Source organism: Chaetodon auriga, chromosome 19 (genome assembly GCF_051107435.1).
Source record: "Chaetodon auriga isolate fChaAug3 chromosome 19, fChaAug3.hap1, whole genome shotgun sequence".
NCBI classification, from domain to species: domain Eukaryota; kingdom Metazoa; phylum Chordata; class Actinopteri; order Chaetodontiformes; family Chaetodontidae; genus Chaetodon; species Chaetodon auriga.
The window spans coordinates 6,542,225-6,559,004 of record NC_135092.1 but is presented as its reverse complement, the minus strand read 5'-3'; the positions used below and the strand labels follow the sequence as shown (position 1 = coordinate 6,559,004).

The following is a 16,780-nucleotide window of genomic DNA, read 5'->3' as shown; positions in this document are numbered from 1 at the left end:
TTGGACATACCTGCTTACCTGTAGGATGGATGGCTGTCACAGGAGATGTAACATGCTTGCATGTATCCCAACAGGTATTTTAATCAGAAATCAGACATGGCTGCCGGAGAGCAGGTGCTCAAGAATGCTGGCCAAGGTGAGCGATGTGTGTCAGGTGTGAGCTGTGGTGGGTGTGGTGACGAGGATCCAACCTCAGTATTTTTTTAGTATCGACCAAAATGTGAGCTGAAACTGTAAACTATCACAGACTGGTATTGGATGACTGTTCACATTGCCAGTCTGGTATCATATCATAATTCCTAATCTAAATGATAACTTTTGTACAGTTGCTTGTGTTAAGACGATATTAAATAACCCTGTAACATTCAATTTCCCCATTTTATCTCCCCTTAAAAAGTTTTAAGGTTGGAAAAATTACCTTACTCCACAGTAACTGTCTGACATTATATGTACTCTGTGTCAGCTTGTTCCAGCTCTTCACTGTAGCAATATGATGTTTACACTGCGCAGAATAAAAGAAAGAAAGAAAAAAAAAAACTTCAAATAATACCCAGCCATAGGCAGGTCATCTCATCAGCTGTGAAATTTCAGGTGTGACACCCGGAAAAGCTTTCACACCAGCTCGCCCAGCTGTTTCCCCTGCTTTCTGCATCACCGGGCTGGATGCACACTTGGACAAAAATGGGCCACAGCGCCAGGTAGGTGGGCTTTTAGTAGAAAGAGTCCCTCATCATCCCCTCATCACGCACTGATCTGCCAAAAGTTGTTAGGGTTTGAAGGCTCGCGGAGCGTGGGTGTGCGCCGGAGCATGTGGAGCATACTAATGAAGCAATAAAAGTCACGGCGGGAGGGGTGAGGGCGGGGGGTGAAGGCATGTTGGAGGAGAAGGCAGTGGCGAGTGGAGGATTGGGAGCTGCTGACAGGAGGTGTGATAATTGAGATGTTGCGACCCCACATATTACCTGCATATTGGCCAAATTAGGAAGCAGGTAGTTTAAGGCCAGAATGGAACACTGGAGCCCCCCTGCCATGATCCACGTGTGTGTGTGTGTGTGTGTGTGTGTGTGTGTGTGTGTGTGTGTGTGTGTGTGAGTGATTGTGTGACAAAACTAAAACAAGGCCTGACATTTTTTTTTCCAGTAACAACTGCTCAGTTAGGTGTAGGAGCGGAAAATTGGATAGATGGAAATATCATTTACTCTAAAGTATTCAGTGTGAATTGCCTCACAATTCCCAATTATACCTACAAGATAATTTAAGATGTACAGTTTTGAATGTTCTGCAAAAAAGCAGGGCTGGAAAAAAAAAAGGCAATATCAGCATCTCAATGCTGATTATAAATTCATCACATATGTATGCAAATATATGCAAGAATCACATATAAAGTGATCAAGCTGTTGTTCAAGGTAATGAACTGCTTTGCATCACATCAAACGGCCTCTTTGCACGCGTAAAAACGAAACTTCAGCAGCACATTTTGATATTTGTTTTCATCTAGAATTAAGGATTTGTATGGCAGAATTTTGCAAAATCAACATGACCACAATATGACCATCTGATCAACACCATTGCACTCACACGTGTGTTGGGAATTTCTCCCTTTTCTTGGCTAAGTAAATATCAGATTAATCCAAAAAATAATCAACAGATTGATTGATGATGACATTAAATGTTAGTCGTGGCTCTAATGAAGAGCCAAGACCATCCGTCTCCTGGAGAAGGACATTATACCCGTTTTCCACAGCATCTTAATGTTTCGTTACTCTTGCATATGTGTGTGTGTGTGTGTGTGTGTGTGTGTGTGTGTGTGTGTGTGCGTGTGTGTGGGCATGTGTGTCCTACGTGACACTCACAATGTGATTCATGGATGTAAGCATGGCCTCTTCAGAACCCCCACTTCCCCACATGGAGGGAGAAGGCCAAGGGCCCGGCCCGCCTCCGTCTCCCCTGGCAGGACAGAGGGTAGGGGGCGAACCTGGACCCTGTGCCCCCTCCTGGAGGTACAGGAGCTGGAGGGGAACTCCCCACACCATCCACCAGCTTGAGTGTGTCTCCCCGTGGCAGCTGGACGGGAACCCCTGCCCAATGTGAGTCCACCAATACGCCATCACTCAGGGGGGTCTACATGACAGGTTAACATTGAACTATGACACCTTGAAACTCTGACTGTTATCTAGCGCTGTCCGGCTGCTGAAATGCGCCATTCACAAGTTCCACTTTCTCAAATTTTCTCAGTTTCTGCTATTTAGATTGTATTTTATTTGTGTTGACAACAATACTGGAATATTTAGAGTTTGGGTTATTTTGTTAAATGGAAAAAAAAAGTTTATATTCGTCAAATCAAAGAGTAAAAAAGTCTCTCGTCTCACTTTGTATCATATTGGCCAACAGCTCCTCTAAGCTAAGATTTGTCAGTACCCTCCATAAGTGTTACAGATGATCAGTGTTCGCACATGACTTAAAAAATTTAATCAATTACTCATTGAAATGTAAATACAGTACTTTACTAACAACAAACAACAGCATAAGTACTTAAGGCATCACTTCTTACATTACGTTGTTACTCAACTCAGCGCTGACAAAAGGGTTTTCCTAACGTTAGCTTAGCTGTTAGCCGTCCTTAACTGAAGGCTTACATACTGAATGCAGCTAAACTACCAGTGGCTAGCTAGCAAGCAGCTAAGAAGACAAAACATGTGGCTTTTGAGTTACAGAGAGGAACATCAGACTTATATCAAGCCTCCATCAGATGCCCGGTACGACGGCAAACATGCACATAGCCAAACAACCAAAGTAACAAAATATTACTGGATTAGTAACTGTTCCAAGAAGATTCATATGGGTTTTCTGATCTTAAGGCACCTATGGTTGAGGTTTGGTTAGGTTGAGGTGACACAAACAACTTAGTTATGGACAGAGAAAAATCATGAGTAGGTTAAAACAACTACTGTGTTATGATTAGGGAGCCTTCACTGTCAGTGGCGGAGAAAATTTTGGTCATTGTAATAAGAAACCATTGATGACCGCTGAAAGAAAACAGGAAACAGTGTTCGCCCATACCCGAGTCACACCTTCTGTCAACGCTTTGACCTCCGTACAAAGTTTTGCGGCTGTATAATCACATTCCACTACTTCGGCCTTTGCTCCTGACAGACAACAGTCATAATTCACACGGCCTCAAGAGGTCTTTGTCAATTAAACACAAACACATGTTGTTTTAAGGCGCTGGAGCAATCTGACAAATCAGTAATTAAAATGATAATGAGTTAAAATTCCTGATAGTCTAATAGTCTTCTGGGTTTAGGCCCCAGGGGTCAAAGGTCAGCGAAAGTAAGGTTGGCCCTAGTCTGAAGGAGCTGGCATCGCTCATGAGGGACGGTTATGATGGATGGTCGCTGGTCCTCGTCCTCCGCCTGCTCACACCCCTCTCCACTGGCTCCTCACTCACCTCTCTGCCTCTTGGCACCATCTCTCCATCCCCTCTTATCCTCTGACCAGATGTGTTCGTTGAACTCTGTCAAGAATAATAAAACACTGGCTGCACGGGGCGTGCACGCCGGGCCGACAGCGCAGGACGGGAGGGTCGGTGCATATTCAGATGCATGCGTGGACCTGCAATTATAAAACACACACATTAGTCAGGTGAGCCAACTGAGGCACAAGAATTATTATAACTAATTAATTAATTGTGGTCATTGTGATGGTGTTTAGAGGTGATGCTAAACACATTTACACAATTACCATATACTGAAAATGTATCTTGCACCTGAAGGTGGCGCAGTAGAGAACTGGAATTTCAAGATGCAGCTTCAGTGTGGACTTGTGAAATAATGAAAAGAGGCTGATCTAAACACCCTCGTCACAGTGCTGAGTGACTGATGGTGCTTTCTAGAGGACATGAAATAACCGAGATCACTCTTTAAACCATTTAAAGTCCTAAAAACGTATCGTGTTGTTTGCACAATAACAATCCAAGCACACTGTAGCACCATGATTGCACATGTTTACTGAGGTGTAAGTGGCCCCATGGGAATCCAAATGCAGCCAGCTAATGAGCTACACAGGACCTCTGCTGCTGAAAACTGTCAGGTCAGACTGGGTCCAGTTCAGCTAACCAGTGCTATTTAGGATCCACTTCCAAAGTACATGGACTTGAGTTGAACAAATCTTTCATATTCCTCTCTGTTTTTTTTTCCACTGGCAACATGTCATTCGAAAATCATGAGCAGTAACCCGCTGCTATAACAGCCTCATCTCTTCTGTGAAAACTCTCCACCAGATTTTGGAACAAGGCTGCAGGGATTTGCTCGCATTAGAGCATTAGTGAGGTCCAACACTGATGTTCGGGCATGAGGTCAGGCTCACAGTCGGTGTTCTAGTTCATCCTGAAGGTGCTGGATGAGGTCGAGGGGCAGGACTCTGTGCAGGCCGGTCAAGGTTTTCAACCACAAACTCGGAAAACCTTTGCTGGATGGACCTGGATTTGTGCACGGGGCATTGTTATGATGAAACAAGAATGACAGCAACAAGTTTCAACAAGGTTCAGATTCAAAAAACTACTCCTGAACCCAAACCTGCTTTTTGTCTTTGTTTTTGCTTTCTACTTATTTTCCCAATCCCCAGCATTCAGCAGACACATCTTTAACAGGCACCGCCACATGAGCACGACCCACACCGTAGGGTCGCCTCACTGTGACATTTGCTCTGGTGGAGAGAAAAGTTTATGATTCACTGTTTCCTCTGGTCGTGAGAGTCTCCATCGACAGAAGCGCAGGAGAAATGTCAAATATTGCTCATCCTGTTTTGAAGGACCGGCATCTGCGGCAAGAACCCAACTCTGTTGATGGAGGATGAAGAAAAGGGGGAAAGATGAAGAAGAGGGAGAAAGTGTTTTAGGCTCTGATGTTGCTGCTCGGGAGGGCCTCCTGGGACAGCATCAAAACCTGCCTCTGCTGAAGCCCTCTCACCGCGGGCGACCGGTGACCACTCGCCCCCGAGGACGAGGGGCGATGGCAAAGACGGAGGCAGGGCCGGCACATTGATGGCGAGAGTGATGATTTCCTTCACACACAAAGACACTAGTGCACCCCCCCCCCCCCCCCCCCCCCCCCCCCACACACACACACACACACACATCCTCCTCCCACCTCCCCGTGGCCCTGGCCCTGCAGGCAACACACACACTTTCTACCTCACACACACACACACACACACACACCATGGTTAGGCCTCCAATTAAATCAAAAGTGGTTTGTTTTTATTGGTCTTTTGCGCTGACAAGTGGGCTATCATTCTGACGGCTCTACCTGTCAGTGAGCAGCTGAAAATCCTCCGTTGACAATGCCCAATGCTTCCAATTAGGGGAGAATCAGACTCCTGGCGCGCTAGCCATCTTTCCACCCTCCCCCCCAGGCCCACCTTCCCTCCCTCTTTTCCTCTGCACTCGCTCCACAATCCTCTACCATTCCCCTCTTTTCCTCTCACTCTTGCTCTCCTCCGTAATATCTCCCTCCGCCTCCTTCTTCCTCTACTCCCCTTCTCCTCTTTCTCTGCAGGAGAAGGGGGTCTGTCTCCGCTGCAAATTACCGACACAAAACGAAGGTGGTGGCGGCGCTGGCGCTGGGAGGTGCCGGTCCAGGGCCCTGTCAGCATTAATGAGACGATGAAGGTTTATTTCGCCTGCATGCATGTGCTAAATTCTTTCTTGTGTGACAGCTGACTGGGAAATGTGAGTGTTAACCTTATAAAAGATTCAGCGGGTTCTCATTATTTTCTGTCAACTCCAGTACCTGATGGCGTTAAGGTGCATCATTTGCATCCCTGACTGGTCCAGGGTTGCAGCACCAGCTCCAGAGCAAGTGCCTTTTTCTTTTCTTTTTTTTTTTTCCAGGCTTTTTTTTTTTTTTTAATGCTGTTTGTTTGTTGAGAGGAGTCATCTTTTTACATATACATCCCTCGAAAGACACGCTTTCCTCCATGTTCCAAAACGACAGAGATGCCAAAGTTTATTCAAAGGCGACACACATTTTTACAACACATATCTAGATATATATTTAACACACCTGCTCAATTGAGCAAGTAGACTAAATAAAACGTTTTCTCTTTTGTCCCCCCTGACAAAAAACCCAGGAAGCCGAGGAGGCCCAGCAGGCATTATTAGCTGTAAATCTTATGGACTGGATTCCAATAATGCCGAGGAAAATAAATAAAAACAAAGTAAAGCACGTCCACAGATACATTATTAATACAGACAGGGACTATTATGATGAAACTGCGCCTGGCGCCAGTTCATCTTGTTTTAGACTTTATATTATTGATATTTAGCAATTATTTAAAGACTAATAGGTTGATCAGTATCAATATTAGTATTGGTCTTAAATAAACGGATTTAAATTAAATTGTATAGCTGTCAGCCCAACCAGAGGAGAAAAAAAAAAAAAAAAAGAGTCTACACTTCACTGAAATGGCCCAAGGGTGCAACTTTGTTTTGGTAAAAATGTGAGTGGACGGTGTGGGGATGCTTAATGTGGATCAATAATAAAGCGTTCTTTAACTATGTGATTAAAAACAGATGGAGAGAGAAGTGAAGAGACTGACAGCAATTCACCTTTCACTGACCATTTCCTGGAAAGATTCCTGTTTCCTCTCTTTTACATGGATCAATAACATCCTCTCACAACATCAGTGTGTGTGTGTGTGTGTGTGTGTGTGTGTGTGTGTGTTATTTCATCATTGGGGTAACAGTTGCACTAGCCCTCAAATTCAGACCACTTCCTGGAAAAAAGAAGGGAAAAAAAATTGCGTTTCGCTTGACCAGAGGGACACTTGTCCAAAATCAGCAGCAGCATGAGCTAAATCATTACAGTACACTACACACACACACACACATACACACACACACACACACACACACACACACACACACACACTGAGTCTAGCTGCACTATCTTCTGCCAAGAAGACATTTCTCAGTTTTTAAATGATTTATAACTTTACCAGAAGTCAATATTATTAAATTTAATTGCACAAAAATATGCGTATTTGAATAAACCTGTAGACTGTCTTAAGTGGCAAAACAATTATTTATTTCAAATTTTGACAACTCAACTAAACATCTAAGTATTTTAACAGGCAAAAATGTTTCACACTGCTGTCAAACAGTTTGTCTGGTAACAATTTGCTGCTTTTCTCACAATTTTAGACTCAATATTCTTTCAGTATTGGTGTTTTTGGAGGGTTGATCGCACAGAGGACATCACAAAAACTTTTTGATTTTTCATTTTTTCTTCTGTTTTCTGACATTTTAAAAGACGGAGTAATTATTGAAAAAATAATCAACAAAATAATGAACAATGAAAATAATCCTAGTTGCAGCCATAGTCTATGCAATGTAAAATAATGACTATTTCCCAGATCTGGTAAAAATGCTTTAGCACAGTGTTTCTTTGAAAATCTGCCAAAACCCGTTTAATTTAGTTTTGGACATAAAATGTAGGTAGAATAAAGACATACACTCAAAGCAGTTTGGGTTATAAAGAGTTAAAATCCAAATAAATGAGGACTTTTAAAAAAAAAATCAAAATAATTAACGCTTCTGTATAAGTTTAACAGGCCATATGATGACCACATAGAGGAAGAAGTCCGTTTAATCACCTTATGATTTATTTAGCACAACATTACTGGAGCCAGTGGACACGCAGCCCAGTAAGAATAAAGACAAGAAGACAAAAAAAAAAAAAAAAAAAAAAACTGGGAGAGAAAGCATCAAACCACTGCTCCTTTTCATGCACCAGCAGAGGAGAAAGAAACAGCTAAGTCAGAGTGGGTGTGTGTTGCCTTATATCTGTGTTGTCCCCGCCTCGTATGTGACAGCTTGCAGCCGTGATGGGACCCCATGGGAGCGAGGAGCGGATTCACTAACCTGCCGGTGTCTGAGACCGACGCGCGCCTCCAATCTGGTGGTCACATGGGGTGGAGGAGGAGGAGGACTGGGAGTGGGGGGGCGATGATGATGATGAGAAGGGGGTTAGTTAGATTATTAGGGGCTGTCGGGGCCGCCGCGCGGGGCAAACTGTTGTGCAGGATGGAGCTAAAAGTGCACACAATGGTATTTCACGCGTGTTAAGGTGAAAAGTGCGCACAATGGCGCTTCACGCGCCTTGAAGTTTGGCGTCACGCTGCTCGGACTATTGTATACAATTACCAGGGACTGTTAGATAGTTATTATGCTCTTAATGACGACTGGTCAACGACGAATGTCCAGCTCGTGCTCTAAAAGAAAACCTTTCTTAAGTTTTATTCTATGTTTTACCCTAAAACGTTCTTATTTCAAAGGCAACTTAAAATAATTATATCTTGTCAAAGTGGCCATTGTATATCAGCAAAGATTGGTTTGGGATTTTAAAGCTGACGTTTTTAACTGAAGGCAAAATGTTGAACACCTAAAAATCAAATTCCAGAGTTTAATAGAGAACTACAGCAAATTAAAATTATTTTGAACGATAAAATTACTAGGATATAATAATAATAATAATAATAATAATAATAATAATAATAATAATAATAATAATAATAATAATTTCTAGTTTTGGCAGGCTCGTCACTAAAATATCGAAACATGTGATCATAAACGATTTTAAATCGGATAATCTGATAAAGAGACAACGGCAACTAAAAATAAATAAAACCGATGACAATAAAAAGTCACATGTTCAAAATCTGGAGGGGGGGAAAGAAAGAAAGAAAAGAGGAGCTGTGGAGGTGGGAAACAAATCCAGTGAAAGACGGGGAGTCGAGAAGAAAAACACCGAGCCGCTCCACATAATAACCCCATTATAAGCCTCATCAATGATGTAATGAAAGCAAACAGTGTGAAAATTGCCTGTAAACAGTTGGATCTGAGTCTCCTGATGAATTCAGTGTCTCTTTTATCAAAGTGAGGATGAGCCAGGGAGGAGAGGAGAGGATGGGAGACGCGGGGAGGGAGGGAGGGAGGGAGGGAGGCAGAGCGAGTGGGCGTGTAGGGAGGTCCACTTCCAGCTCCCCTCAGCCAATGAAGGCTTGTCACAGGGGACTCACGTGGACGAGGCGCTCTTAAAACCTAGCTCCTGACTTTTCCTCAAGTTCAATTTTTTGGGATTCCCTCCCACCCCCATCACATCTCGTCCTTTTACTTGCCAGTTGTGACTATTTAACCCAGTTTACCTCTCCTTTTTTAGCTTGTGCCGCGCACATCGCATCGTCCCGCGTCTTCCGCTTCTTCCCCCTTTCGCTGCTTTCTTTCGCTGCTGCGGCTCTCGGACTCATATCCCTCTCTCTCGCTCTCTGCTTCGTGTGGGGTTTTTTTTTCCTTTTTTTTCTTTTTGTTAAGTTTTGTTTTTCTACTTAAAGAATGCCAACAGTTCTCATGTGTCGCCTGTGTGGCCACATGACGAGCTGTCCTCGGCGTCCTCCTCCGGTCCTCTCTCAGGTCTGACGGGCTTGGACCTGTCCATGGTGCTGAAACGCATTTTTCCCCGAAGACACCGGTGCGCTGCTGCTGCTGCTGCTGCTGCTGCGGCTGCTGCTCTCACATTTTCCACGAATAGTCCTGATTTTTGCGTCTGTTCGTGTTCTGCAGGTGAGATCATTTCAGTAGTAACTGGTTCGTGTTGAGGCTTCTGAACTCAGAACAGAAGGAGTTGCCCCGAAAGGAAGCGAAGAGGATCGATTGTGAGTCTCCCTTCAGAGCGGCTGCATCGATTTCAGGAGGACTCCTCTAGACTTGACAAAAAGCAAGAAAAACGGATGCATGGACGATTGCTGTAACGCAACTTAGCCAGGAGGTATTTACTCTTTCAAGAACCAGTTGGAGAGCTGGAACGAGCGGATGAATAATTTTTATTTGTAGCGAACCCGAAAACATTCTTGTTGGTGCGGGGAGGGGGGTTCTTTCTCTTCTACTGGATCAACTGAGACTTTAACATCCCCCCCTCCCTCCCTAAAATAAAACTTGTCCTGAATACCAAATGTTAGTTTGAGGAGGCCTCGATCAAGACAATGGAGGCGTCCGCCAACGGGTCCAGTTTTGGCATCGACTCGCTGCTGTCCCACAGGCCTGGAAGTCCGGTGTCCAAAGGGGACAGCCTGGCGGGGGAGTGCCGCTCGCCTCTGGAGTTCAGCCCGAGATCAGACGTGGAGAGCGGCTGCTCGTCGCCTCCGTCGCCGAGGAGGGAGTGCGTGGAGGAGGTGGCCCAGAGGCAAGGTCACGGCGTCGGCCTGCCGCCGCACCTCCAGCACGCACAGATATCGGCGGGGTCGCAGCAGAGGACCGTGACCTCGTCGTTCCTCATCAGAGACATACTCGCGGACTGTAAGCCTCTGGCCGCCTGCGCGCCCTACTCCAGCAATGGACAGCCGACTCAGGAGGCGGGGAGGCTGGCCTCGAAGATAGCGGACGACTTTATGGAGAAAATCCACAGCAACTCGTCGTCAGACAGTGAATATAAAGGTAAGGGGAGAAAAGTGCGGGTCTGCAGACGCAGTGAAGGCGCTGCTCTGCTCTGCAGATGAGAGGTGGTGAAAGTGATTTGGCCTTCTGCTTTCTGCTTCTGGCTCCTGTAGAAAAATATCTCCTCTTTTTTTTTTTTTTTTTTGTTTTTTAAATGTGATTAGTTGTATCTGAAGTAGCTCGTTCTTCCTTTTTCTTTCTCTACAAGCCCATGTTTTTGCATGTTGTTCAGCTGCAGCTTGTCTGACCTATTTTTCTGTCTTCAAAACTGATTTTTAATTCGGACAAACCCCAATAAAAATAATGAAATAAAACAATGAAATAAAATGGAAAGGGTCACAGAGAGGGCTTGGTACAAAATGTGTGTTGCAATCTGGAAAAACAGAGTAGAGCATAAAGTAGGAACAACAAATTAAATTTCAATGAAAGCTAAACTGCTTTTCAAAATATTACTGAAGCGTTCTGCTGTGCTGAAACATTTAGAAACCTAAAGATGTAAAACTGATTAAAACAGGTTCTTTTTAAAGGCCTTTTCAGACATATAATAATAATAATAATAATAATAATAATAATAATAATAATAATAATAAAGTAGATAGTTTTATTTTGTAATATTTTGGACCTGGACATTTTCAATAATTTAGGGGGAAAATAAGCAGCTGTAGCATGTAGTGATCTTTATCCATAAACTGACACTACATGTCATTAGTAGCAGGCCACCGGAAGCCATCAGTAAGGACAAATCGACCCGATCCTCCGCTGCATCACGGTGCTGGAAACATGAGATCCATCCGTGCGCGTTGACGGCCCAATCACTTCATTTTCATTAAGTTTGTGCATTTAAAAATCGACGGCTGGTCGCGTGCATGCGCGGCGCGTTTCAGGCTTCATATTAGCAGAATATCCGGAAAGCATCTGTTGATGTCAGGGAGGCAGGAACGGGAGAGATGACAGGGTCGCCTCCAGATAAATGCCATCAAGGGCCTCTCTGTTTCCAATCATGTCAGCCATAACAGACATGTCACCTCCATTGACAGTTTAATGAAGCAGTGCCTGGAAAGGCGACGGCCGCTGGAGGCGAAGGAAAATACAGACCCAACATTTAATACATCAGACAAGTATTATTATTATTATTATTATTATTATTATTATTATTATTATTATTATTATTATTAAAGGAGTAGTTTTTATTTTATTCATCTCTGGCCTCACACTGGTTTTCTCCCAAATTCACTTTTCCTCCTAAAGCTATTGATACGGCGTCACGTCATCAATTTGCTCAACCAATTCGGCGTGTGTGCGCGCACCCACGCACGCGCACGTGTCACAGTGTGGATGGAGATGCTCATCGACGCGCTGATTGATTGAAGGAGCCGCGGGGCCCACAGCGCGCCTGTACGGTAGCTTTGATTTCCACGAATCCGCCTCCTATAATATTTCAGGGATTTGATGCAATTTGTCCCCGGCGCTAATCAGATTTGTAACCGCGCAAGGCCGCCCGGCTCTTGATTTCCACTCATTTCCACGGTCCTGTGAAGTTTCTCCGGTCGCGGTTGAAAGGCTCGTCCTTCCCTTGTGGCTCAATTAGGCGGATTATTGTGCTTCTTGAGACGACTCAACTATTCAACTACCAAGATCTCTCGCCTCGCTCGCTTCTCCCCCCTTTTTTCTTTCCTTTCTTTTTTTCAGAGAATTGACTATAAGGAGTGTATATCAATGCTCGCCCTGACATGACACCACGCGGAAAAAGAACAAAGACTGCGGGTCTACTGACGGGAGAAATATCAGATTGGAAGTGTGAATATTGGAAGAGCTTTTCATAACAATTTAAGACCAAATCAAATAGCTCCATATAGCCTATAGGCACTGTTTCCTGCGCCGTGATTTCACACTCAACGCTCCACACCGTCAACTCTTGTCAAATGCAGAACATAGTGAGAAAAACCCAACATGCTGCACAAAATCAGACGCTTTTAAACATTTTGACAATAAATGCTTGAAGCGTTTTTTGGCACTTTAAAAAATAGAAAATAGCACGACTTTGGTGCACTTGGTGATTTAGAAATAATACAAAATTCAATCCGCGGTTTTATTTTCAGTGGTTTCTAACATTTTTTTTTTTCTCACACTGACGTAAAACTTAATGAAGTGACGTTTAGAAACAAATTAAGTGCTGAAGGTTTGAGTCTCCATCACGTCTGTTTGCGAGGGGAGCAAGATTTTCTAAATGATTATTATTATTATTGCTATTATTGTTATTATTCTATCAACTCTAATCAATCAACCAATTATATAATACACACACGCATATATGTGTGTGTACACACACACACACACACACACACATACACAGAATCATACATTGCAGTGTATGTATGAATGTTAGAATTGTGTTTTGCTTTCATCCACCTACACTTTGTTTTCTCCTGAATGAAATCCTTGATTACAGGAACCAGCTTCACACCATTAATAGCTACAGCGCCACCAACAATTTTAATTTCTTTCTTTTCTTTATTTTTTAAATTTCATTTGTTTATTTGCCTGCCTTATGTGATGCTGCTGCACAGATTTATTGACGGCTCCGTGTATCGAGGTTGCGCGTCCACTCAAAGATGGATGCAGGCCTGTGCCATATTTTCACCGTCCTCTGCTCTGTTTTTGCCTCCTCTTCTTCTTCTTCTTCTTCTTCTTGTCGACGCTGTGTCCGTCCGCCAGTGAAAGAGGAGGGGGACAGGGAGATCTCCAGCAGTAGAGACAGCCCTCAGGTCCGGCTGAAGAAGCCCAGGAAGGCCCGGACGGCCTTCACGGACCACCAGCTGGCCCAGCTGGAGCGCAGCTTCGAGCGGCAGAAGTACCTGAGCGTCCAGGACCGCATGGAGCTGGCGGCCTCCCTCAACCTCACCGACACACAGGTCAAGACCTGGTACCAGAACCGGAGGTAAAGACGCTGCTGGCGCTACTTAAGAGAGAGGAGGGGGGGCATGAGGAGGAGGAGGAGGGATAATCTGCTTTCTCACGGCTGGCTCATGACTAGATGGACACAGGGACGCCATGTTTTCCTTTCAGCATCACCCTAAAGGTGACATGAGTTCACGTCAACTGAGCCACGGCCACGAGGCCAACTAAGCATTATTAGAAGGACTGATGGGTTTCTTCTCGATTAATCGATTAGTCACTTGGTCCATAAAATGTAAGAAAGCAGCGGAGAAAATGTTGTCCGACCTGGTCCAACTGTTAACTGTCACATGTTACAGAGGAAGCAGGGACATTTTAGGATTTTAACTTTTACCAACTGACAATCAAAATAGTTTCTGGTTTATTTTCTTTAAATCAAACCTTTATCTTCTATTTAAGACAGACATCCAGTAAATTTACCAGGACAAATTATTGATTGACAGCTGGTTTATTGATCTGATGTCTCTATTAACTATCATGGTGTAATTTGTATTTCCTTTATTATGGTTATTTTTTTTCAACCTTTTTCAAACCTCGATTTTTTTTTATGTCCATTAAGAGAAAAAAAAAAGATTCAATTATGGACATTATTTCTTCAGCTTTCAACATCTTTGACTTTTGAGGCTCGTATGCGTTTAGTGTCACACAATGAGCCTGCGAATAGTTTGAAAACCGACGCGTCAAACTTCCTGTGCATAAATGAAAGTCCATGCACCTGTAGGAGAAACCGTCCTCCTCAATGGAAGAACACGTTTTCTGCACGTTTCGGTTGAATTCACTTTAGCATTTATTTGTCTCCAGTTTGGACTCTCGAGCAGCTAAATGACATAAATAAATATAAAAACAACACTTTGGAGTATGAATAATGCATCGTTGCATGTGTGCATATCAATAATTCAAACAAACCACTATATCTACTCAATTATCTTTATTATGAATTATTCACCTGCATGGAGTGCACACGGGCAATCGAACAGACATCCTTGGGTGTGAATACAAGTGGCAGGTTGGAGGTTTGGGTGATTTAAAAAGAAAAACAAAACAAAAACGACTTCTAATTGGGCCCCTGGTAAACAGGAGGGACATGTTGTGTGTCGGATTCAGAACATGTGTAAAAGGCTAAAACAGCTTCTTCTTTTTTTTTCATCCAGGACAAAGTGGAAGAGGCAGACAGCGGTGGGACTGGAGCTGCTGGCGGAAGCCGGAAACTACTCCGCCCTGCAGAGGATGTTCCCGTCCCCGTACTTCTACCCGCAGAGCCTGGTGTCCAACCTGGACCCCGGAGCGGCCCTCTATCTCTACAGAGGCCCCTCAGCGCCTCCGCCGGCCCTGCAGAGACCCCTGGTCCCGCGGATCCTGCTGCACGGGCTGCAGGGGGGCAGCGAGCCGCCCCCTCCGCCGCCTCCTCTGCCCCCCATGTCCGGCGTGCTTCCTCGGCCGGCTCAGCAGCGGTGAGCCGGCACCTGCAGAGTTTTGTTCTGTTTGTTTTGTTTTGTTTTGTACGCCGACACTTGGCAGCTTTGGACTCATTAGAAGAAACGAAACAAAGATAAAAATGTGACGAACACGAGAAAAAGAAACAAGACAGAAAGAAAGGGAAAAAAAAAAAAAAACTGTCCAAGGCCTTTAAGGTGTGAAATGACCGACTGAGGCTGAACTGTGGAGCTGACTCAGACTGTCTGTGTGGAAAGATTATTAGAATTATTATTATTTTTTGGTTGTTGTTTTTTTGGGGGGGTTGGGAGACATGAGCATTATTTATAATTTATTTATTTTTCAATGTGAATCTAAGTTATGTATTTATTTGATCCAAGTTTCAGTATTTTCAGTGTTTTTCCTACGACAAATACAATTGTTGGGGCACTCTGACCTGCAGTTCAATGCCAATTACACTCCTATTGGCAATATTATTATAATCATTATTATGTGGACGTTCATGACAGGAACAAACCATAATTTGAATACGATGCAGTCAGAGGATCCAGAGGAAGAATCAGTATTTCTTTTCTTTCTAAATCTGTCTTTGATTTTTCTTTTCACGTGAACAACGAGCTGATCAGCAGTCATAAACCTGTAAATAAGAATATTTTGCATTTTATTCGAAAGAGACTGATTTTAAAGAAACTTTTTTTTTTTGGTTTGTTGCTGGTTTGTTTGATCTATTCGTGCGTCTTTTTCCAGACCACGGTGATCCAGTTTAACCTAATAGGCTAGATTAGCCATCAGAAACGATACAGGCGAACGAGTCTGAATGAATTAAAAAAAAAGAAAAAAGAAAAAAGAAAGAAGAAGAAGAAGAAGAAAAAGCTATTTGTCTGACGAAGGACTGCCTGGACCCACGTGCAGGCGCAAGCACGAGAGCTACGGAAAGACAGAAATCTATATAAAGTCTTTTTCTTGTTCTTAGTCGAAGTTTTAGCGGAGAAAAATGTCAAGTAATTTATAAAAAAAAAAGGAGTTTTATCCCTGCAGAGGGGGAAACGGGGGACGCAACCACCTCAGTAATGTTTTGATTTTTCCTTTTCTAAACAGACCGATCGGACTCGGGTCCACGTCCAGGTGTAACTGCCCGTTGATTTGCTATAGATGTATTTGAACAGACGTTGTGCATTACTTATGTTACTTCATATGAAGCCGTGATAACCCTTAATTGTTATAGCCTACTCTCCTTTGGTGAAAATGTATATTGCAGATATCAAACTTGTGGAGTGGTTCTCGTATATTTCCTGGATCGTTTTCTTTTTTAATTTCTTATTTTGAGGATAATTTTTTTTTTTTTCGTTCCTCTAGCTTCCCCCAAACTCTCTCCTCATTTCGTGAAGTTCATTTTTTTTGTGTGAAATTCACAGCAAAAAGTTGGACAGAAAAAGGGGGGATTTGATGTAAAAGAGAATTACTTTTATAAATGTGGAAATAAAAGTCTTTCATTTAATCACGTGGCTGCTTGAGTATGTGTGAGACGGAGACGCCGCGGGGCTGACGGATGGAATCAACACGTGGACTCAGGCTGGTCTTTCCAATGGATTTCTCCACCTAAAACCTCCAGCAGGTGGACAGAACAGCAGCAACACCCCACAGTCTAATGCAACCGGTACCTCTGCAGCAAATATGACGCTTAAAATGCCTCATTTTTATTGAGACTGCACCCCTGTTGATGCTCACGGCTGCGTTTCAAGCTGCAATCTGTGTCCGTGTTTTATTGCATTACATTATTAGGTGTTCCTGTTATTTTGTCCATCCATTGTGCACATTATGTTTAGTCTGGAAGCAAATCGTTTCAGGATAATCTTCCCATGAGGAATTTTGCAGATAAAAAAAAAATAAATAAAAATAAAA

At 43.5% G+C, this 16,780-nt stretch overlaps 1 protein-coding gene across 1 annotated transcript; it reads left to right on the top strand.

The window, feature by feature from the left end:
* The first annotated feature begins 9,120 nt into the window (after positions 1–9,120).
* On the top strand, positions 9,121–16,376 carry barhl1b (BarH-like homeobox 1b). Its single transcript, XM_076758527.1, has 3 exons — positions 9,121–10,489; positions 13,205–13,427; positions 14,596–16,376. The coding sequence occupies exons 1-3, from the start codon at positions 10,039–10,041 to the stop codon at positions 14,897–14,899; spliced, it is 978 nt and encodes a 325-aa protein (XP_076614642.1). The 5' UTR covers positions 9,121–10,038; the 3' UTR covers positions 14,900–16,376.
* Positions 16,377–16,780: the final 404 nt, after the last annotated feature.

Bases quoted from the DNA above. Each gene is read 5' to 3' on its own strand.
- barhl1b (XM_076758527.1), top strand. From the start codon at position 10,039: ATGGAGGCGTCCGCCAACGGGTCCAGTTTTGGCATCGACTCGCTGCTG. The intron at 10,490-13,204 runs GTAAGGGGAGAA...TCCGTCCGCCAG, and splicing joins GTCAGACAGTGAATATAAAG to TGAAAGAGGAGGGGGACAGG. The intron at 13,428-14,595 runs GTAAAGACGCTG...TTTTTCATCCAG, and splicing joins ACCTGGTACCAGAACCGGAG to GACAAAGTGGAAGAGGCAGA.